At 36.1% G+C, this 7,500-nt stretch overlaps 1 protein-coding gene across 3 annotated transcripts in view; it reads left to right on the top strand.

The window, feature by feature from the left end:
* The window catches only part of LOC113484751 (store-operated calcium entry regulator STIMATE), a 22,965-nt gene extending 15,955 nt beyond the window's left edge, over positions 1–7,010 (top strand). For 2 of the 3 annotated variants that reach the window (XM_026857337.1, XM_026857335.1), the window contains 4 exons: positions 3,116–3,228; positions 4,148–4,225; positions 5,105–5,254; positions 5,726–7,010. In XM_026857337.1, the coding sequence (XP_026713138.1) occupies positions 3,116–3,228; positions 4,148–4,225; positions 5,105–5,254; positions 5,726–5,842 (458 nt within the window). In that variant the 3' untranslated portion in view covers positions 5,843–7,010. The remainder of the gene's footprint in view (positions 1–3,115; positions 3,229–4,147; positions 4,226–5,104; positions 5,255–5,725) is intronic. The other variant, XM_026857336.1, reaches the window with a different exon arrangement.
* Positions 7,011–7,500: the final 490 nt, after the last annotated feature.

Raw genomic sequence — 7,500 nt, 5'->3', positions numbered from 1 at the left:
CCCCCCCCCCAAAAAAAAAAGCACCAAGTCTCTTCTTGTGATTGAGCGATGTTGTTTGTGTTTCTAGAGCCTAAATAATCATTTGTCTCAAGTTAATTCACACTGTGAGCTCATTTCCCTTCTTAGCTCTATTACTTGATCCCTTGTGATTCATTACTTGAAGCTGTCACAAAAATAGCAATGTCCTGCTGGTTTTAAAAGCCTTTTCTTTATATGGCGGGTAGTTTTTAAGCGTAAATGCCTCAAGGAAAGAATAGAATACCAAAATATCAGCATTCATAAATGGTTGCTGTTTGTACAGCAAAACAGCACTGCATGCTGATTTACAAACAAAGTAGTATGACACTCCCTCAAGGGTTTTTTTGTGTCAGAATTTTTAAGTTTATTAGACTTGTCTTCATATTTCCAGTTTTGCATTTTCAGATTCATTACATCAGTGGCTGTATTTCAATAGAAGCACAAAATCAGTTAATAAATTTGAGTATGTAAGGAGCAGAAAAGCAGTCATGATCTGTACTGAAAAGAATGTTCCCTCCGTTCTCCTTCCCTTGTTGTCTTAGGCTACTTTAGCTGCTTCAGTAAAAAACAGGTGACTAAATCCCTCTTGGTGACAAGGAACTCATCGGCAACTAAATTGTGCTGTTGTCTCTTTGCTTGTCTTTGCTTCTCAGATGGCAAAGCTTAGAAATTGTATTTGATGCATCTTACCCTTCTAGCTCTTTGTTTGCAACTTGCAGAGCAACTCACTTATAGCCATATAGGGTAGATAGCAATTCAAAACTTTTAAAAATGTATTTTGGAGTAGTTCTGTAATTTTGTATTTTCTTAAGAAAATTTCTCAGGATTTGAAGAACAAAAGTTACAGAATGGAAGAATCACAGGTATTTTGTTCAAGAGCTGTCTATGAATGTGCTTCTACAAAGTGTCTGATGAAAGTAGTGTACACTAGTATAGACTAGTTTTTCATTGCACAGCATTTTCAAAAAATGCTGCCACAGTTGTCACTGCTGAGGATTCAGACATTTTCAGTTTCAGTCTTGAATGCACTTTTGCAGTAACAAGATTTCTACCAACTTGCTAGTTTATTCTAGACATGTAATTTATACATGACAGGTGTAAAACGAGAATTCAAGAGAGACTGTCAGAAATTAATTTAGAGCTTTATGGCTTCAACATTAACTTTAAAGTTCCAATTCGAGTTTGTGTATTGAGTTTTTTAACATACAGGTGTCCCAGATAGTCCTGGGAGCACCTCCTGGATATAATGAAGTTATTAACACCTTCTTTTTTCCTTGAATGAAGTAGTTTGAAATTGTTGTAAAAATCTTGTTGGAAAGGATCTCCAGAGGTCATATAATTCAACCCCTTGCTCAAAGAAGGGTTAACTTCAAAGTTCAAGCGGGTTGTTCAGGGCATAATCTAGTCCAATTTTTAATTTATCCATGGTCTGAGATCTAAGAACCCCACTGAAAAACCTACTCCAGTGCCTAACCACTCTCATTGTGAAAGCTTTCTTCCTTTGTTAGAATTGTATGTTTACCCATCCAGTCCATATCTCCACAACTTTTCTATAAGGATGCTATTGGGACACTGTCAAAAAACTTGATAAATTGAAAGTAGAGAACATCCCTGTTCTCCCCACTTGTAATTAGAGCTGAGAGATAATTTTATAGATGCAGTAGGGCACACAAAAATCCTCAAGTATAATTTAATATACACAACTTGTAATTTCAGTCATATACCAAAAAAAACATGCCCCTCCCTGCAAAAAGATCATGGAACAAAACATTCACTGGTGATAGCACACACCACTCTTAATACAGTGTTTCACAATTTTTGAACATGCAAAATCTCATGTGACAGAGTTGGAGGAGATGCAAAACTGCTATGGCTGTCTTTGCTTTTAGGAATTAAATACAGATTGGAAAAAAGCTTAGAATAAACTGGTAAAGTTTCAGTGGTAAGTCTAGCTAAAGCTAGATTATATTTTTTTATATTTGCTAGTTAATGAAGAAAACTAGAAAATGCTAATAAAAATGTGGAGTAAAAAAATTAATTGCTAAAATTTAAATCTCTAATTCAGGCCTTGTATCTTCAGAAGAATCATGGTTGCTTAACTTTGAATTACTGCTGTTTCCCCTTTCCAATTTTCTGTGTTTTTTTTTTTTTTAACAACAGAAGCCATACACTGCGGTATTATAACTGTAACACTCGAGCATTTTAACTGTTTTACCCTAGGACTGTTGAGTGTTGATCACTAGCTTTTACTGTGAAAGCTGTTTAGGAAGTTTTCTTTGTTTTGAACTCCAGTCTGATTTATCAGTGTCTCTTCATAGCATTTAAGCAGCAAATGGTAAGTCTCAAGACTATTGCCAAGTATTAATACTGAAAGCCTTTCAGAAATGTTCCAGAAAAGGAAGTAGCAAACTATCCATTGTGTTACAGCTACATAAAGGCATCTGAATTTCCACTGCCCCTTATTTATCCCCAGGCTAAAAGTTTTAAGTTGCCTTTGAAGATGTTGCAGAAGGCTATTGTGAAGGCTAAACAGCGAACACCCCCCTCCAGAGCTTCCTTTTAGTTTCCAGTGAAGTGCTGCTTTGAGCTCATCTGCAAAGCTTGTTAGGCATACCAGTCCTATTCCTTTTTTCTTTGTCTTCCTCTCCTTGCTTTAATAGAGCATAATAGTCTACATAAGTTTTTGTTTGAGGTAGCCTAGGGAGAACAGCAGAAAATCATCACGTTTCTACTTAAACTGAAGGGAAATATGTTTTTCCCCTTATTTTTTCCCTTTTAAGAAACTTAATACTTCCTCATAGTGGGTCAAAAATAACAATTTGATGAGAAACAAATGTAATGCAACTGTATCTTGCTTTCATCAGATTATGTAAACCAGTGAGCATATAACCAGGTACTACTGAATTGGATAAAGTCTAACTGATACTTTTGGAATGTTGGGATGAGGCTGAGGGAGAAGGAGCCGCACTACAGAAATCAGAGAAAGCACTTTAAGAGGTTATAGCTGCCTGCCTCTTCTAATACTGCTTTGCTAAAATGCTTACTGTGAAATGAAATCAACCCTGTGCATATATTGAACCTTTTTTCTTTCTTGCAGGTGACCCAGTGCAGTGCAGTGCATGGGTGGGCCAGTGTGGTCTGTACATAATGATTATGATGTTCGAGAAAACCATCATCATTATTGTGCTTCTTATACCTCAGTGGAAAGAGGTTTGTATTTTTACAGCATTTTACAGGCAAACTAATTTCAGGTGGAAGTTGTAAAGCAGTAGACTTCTAATAGTGTGCATTGGTTTGGCTCAAGCATCATAACTGTCTACAGTCAGTGTCATTTAGCTCTGGTAGTACTATGTTCTTTTAGTTTGATGAGGATACTGCTAATTAGGCTTTCTGGCATCCGTTGCCAGAAATATCCTGTCATATTTTGGAGGGGTTTTATATACTGCAATATATAAAATTTTATTCTATCTCCTTATCTGAGTGCTCTTGAAGCTACTAAGTGATTCTTCCTTTTCTTAATCCTTTAACCCTTACTTACAGCTATTTTGTATTTCTTCTTATAGTATTTTAAAGAATTTTCTTTGCCTGACCTTGTTAATAGATCTAAACTGTAGAATTTTAGAAATTTGCAGTGGATTAGTGAAGCCATTGCTGATGACTGGATAAATATTTACTTTGATAGAATCTGTGCAATGTAATACTCAGTGATGGAGTGTGGTGTTACAGTCCATTAAAACCAGTTAGTCACTTTTGTATGCTCTGGACTACCTTAAGAACTGTCTTCTTGCTGTTATTTGTAAAACTGTGCTCTGTTTAAGTTTTCCTAAAGATGGAACTTAAAACAAGTTCCTGGGGAGCGCGCAGGTCTAAAATGTTAAGATGGTTCTAACACAGCTCTTCAGACTTCTGTAAACAAAAATGACAGAGATACTGTTCTTGCCAGCCCCACTTACTTATCTGTGGTAGTTTATAAGCTGTCCTAAGTACTTTCCTTTTCTACAAAGCTGTCCTTTTATGGTTCATATGAATTATTTCTGTAGCATTAGCTAGTACATGAACAATCACACTTACTAATCCAGTTATGTGCACATGCTGCCATGATCTGAACTTAATCCTTTTCTTTTCACAGGTAGCTTTATTGAATCCTATAGAGAACCCCCAGTTGGAGCTGGCTATCGTCATGCTGATAGTTCCCTTCTTTGTTAATGTTAGTACACCTTGCACGCTTCTGTGAGATGTTTACTTGGATATCTTTCTGCCATGTGTTAATTAATTAACATTATTCCTTAAAGCACAGTGTACCATGGTGCTTAAGTTAATTTTTAAAGAGGAAGGGTGTTAAAGAATGGATAAAATGTCTGGACGTGTAGATTTTACAAAGCTGAAATCCATATTGAGCTAAGTAACCAGGTTCGGGAGAGGTACAGAAATGCCTCAGACCTCTTTGGCCTGATGACTTCAGTAGATTGAGTGTAATACTGAAATACTGACATAGATTATAAAATTACAATGAAATTTGCTTTAGGAAACAGTTGGTCTAAGGATAGCTGTACTGTGAAGTATCCTGTGTCTGACCATAGCTAATAGTGGCTGGCCTATGATGGAGCAGAGGAAAAGGGCAAGTGTGCAATCATCCTTCCCAAAGTATACTCTTCCAGTAATCCAGGATTTAGGGACTAGAGCCAGAGATCATGGGTGTCCTTGCATTTAATAACTGCTGGTGATTTTTTTTTTCTTTCATTAATTTGCTCAAGCATGGATTTTATCCTTTGAGAACCAAAAGTCTGTTGCACAAAGATGTCTACCTAAACCATTCACATTTCTACATGAAGAGTTAATATATGATCACTCTGAATAGCAGCTGCTTTTCTTATTTTCTTCTCTTCTACAAAGTAATAAAGTAGCAGTTCTAGAGCATTCATGCAGCATGTAATAAGCAATGTGACTGTATGCCTATACAAGATTTTACCTGTTTGGTCAATTCAGAATTATTGTCAAGTGTTCCTAATTCTGTCCAAATACTGACCAAATGAACATAGCTACTCTGAGGAAAACTCAACTGTCACTTCACCCTTCTCTTAAACAGGCATTGATGTTCTGGGTAGTAGATAATTTTCTTATGAAGAAAGGGAAAACAAAAGCTAAACTTGAAGAAAAGGAAGCAGGACAAGATTCAAGAAATGGAAGTAAAGTCCGATACAGGAGAGCAGCATCACATGAAGAGTCAGAGTCAGAAGTATGTAGAGTTAATTATTGCAATTAATGCAATATTAATCCAGTTTATCCCTCATGCTATTGATTGGATTGTAACACTGTCACCTTAGTTTTCATTTTGTTTGCATGTACCTCTAATACCTAGCTCCTAGCATTTGCGTTGAGAAAAAGAGCATTGTTGCACCGCTCATGGTGGTTCCAGGTGGGAAGGAAGGCATAATAATATATTTAAATATATCACCAATGAGCTGTTACAGATGCCTTTAAAGAAACCCCGTGGAATACAAAACTAATGGACAATTCTAATACAAAACAGGTTAATATTTTAGAGAGAGAGGAATCTGGTGGAGGCTATAGCTATAAGCTATCTGTAAGCTCTTTCATGAGCAAATAATAAGGTGCTTTGCAAGCATGAAAAAAGTAGGTTAGAAATAGAATGAAGAAAGAGTGTGACTTTGATCCCTGTTACTCAGAAGCTGTAATTTCTTTTTAGATCCTTATCTCAGCAGATGATGAGATGGAGGAATCAGATGCTGAAGAGGACCTGCGTAGACTGACCAACTTAAAGCCCATTAAGAAAAAGAAGCATCGTTTTGGTCTGCCTGTATGACACATTCCCTGACCTGTGCATTCGCAGGTTTCATGGCAAAAACTTCAGTCAGTGGGTTTTAATGTTGCAATTGCATCTCCCTTTTCATACAAACTGACTTAAGTAAGGTCTACCAACAGAATGCAGATGGTTGGAAGACTTCCAGTTCAGTTGCACTACAGACACACTGACCAATTATGCAAGAATGTCTTTTCATCATGTGTGAAAAACACAGCGTTGTTAAGGACTGGTCGCTAAGTGGATTTGTATCTGACATTTCAGAGAAGATCATAGAAAACAGATACAGCAATCGTTCACTTATGGTTACTGATGATACAGTTAAAGATGTTCTCAAAGAGTCATCAGAATCAACTAAGTTAAAGAAGTGTGTTTTATTACTAAAACTGGCTTTTGCAGCATAATTCCTAGAGCAGAATAGTTTATGGTTACAAGCTGTAACTTAACGTTATTTTTTTAAGTACAAATGTTTACTTGCTACCGGGTACCTATGGAACTAATAGGTGGAACAAAGATTTTTTTCCAAGTCTCCTCGAATCTATCTGACTATTTTATATTTAAGTTATATTTTCATACAGTTGTATTTAAAGATTCTCTTTGTCAGAGAAAAGGGTGCAGTTCCCTTTTTTTGTGCAGAACAGGTCAAAAGATTTGTAGTGAAAATCTTGTTTATCCTTGTGTCCTGGTTTAAAACAAAGGGGTTGCGAAGGGAAAAGCTCTCTGTCACTGCTGAAGTCACCAAATATCACTAAAAATGCAGTCCTAAGTGTGCTTTTGACCACAATTTGAAAATAGCTTTTTTAATAGGAGGTGGTGTTTGCATATTTGACAAACGTGCACTTTAGTGTATAACAAAAATCTGTTGTGATAGGTTACTTATTTGTGAAATTAATATCTATGGATGACTAATTATTTCTGTTTCTGCAAGTCTCTTGTGCATACCTCTCAAATGACCCAGAAGAGATGGAACATTTCTTATACTTCTCCTTATAGAGGGCCTGCCATACAGGACCCTGATCTGACTGAAGCAGTTGTACTACAATATTGCAAATAATTCTGTCCTCTGATTTTTTGTTGGAAAAGCAATCTTCGATTTAATGTGCTTTAAAAAAAAATAGATTTCTCCTGTTTAATTTCCATACAGTCTGATTAGCCTTTAGTATTTAAAAAAAAAAAAACAAAAAACAAAACAAACAAAAAACATACTCAAGAGGTATAATACAGTTGTTACTACAGAATTTTTGTGATTTTTTTTTTTTAGTGTCTGTCTTCTGCTAATTGACAAAACGCCCTGATCTGAAACCTAGCAGACATGTTTTCAGTGATGTCTTTTTTGCTTTACTTATTTTCTAAATGATTGTTTCTGATGGTTTTCCTTGCTTTTAGTTAAACTTTGTGTAGGACAAGGCGATGTGTCAAAGAGGTGACAACAGACCTTAATTGCAAATCTGTTGTAGTATCTGGACATCAGAAATGTTCCAAGCCTTAAACCAAACAGTTTCATCGGAAAACTGCTCAGAACTTTTTAAGATTTTTTACATTTTTATAGATTTACTAGGTCTTAATGTGATTTATTATCCAGACCACTTAAATGAGGTTCTTGGGCCTTAGTAAATACTGAACTGTGCGCTCCCGTACTTACTTTCACTATTCCAGCATTC

Source organism: Athene cunicularia (genome assembly GCF_003259725.1).
Source record: "Athene cunicularia isolate RWA chromosome 12 unlocalized genomic scaffold, athCun1 chr12_part1, whole genome shotgun sequence".
NCBI classification, from domain to species: Eukaryota; Metazoa; Chordata; class Aves; order Strigiformes; family Strigidae; genus Athene; species Athene cunicularia.
The sequence above is the reverse complement of the archived record's forward strand: the minus strand, read 5'-3'. Positions and strand labels throughout refer to the sequence as shown.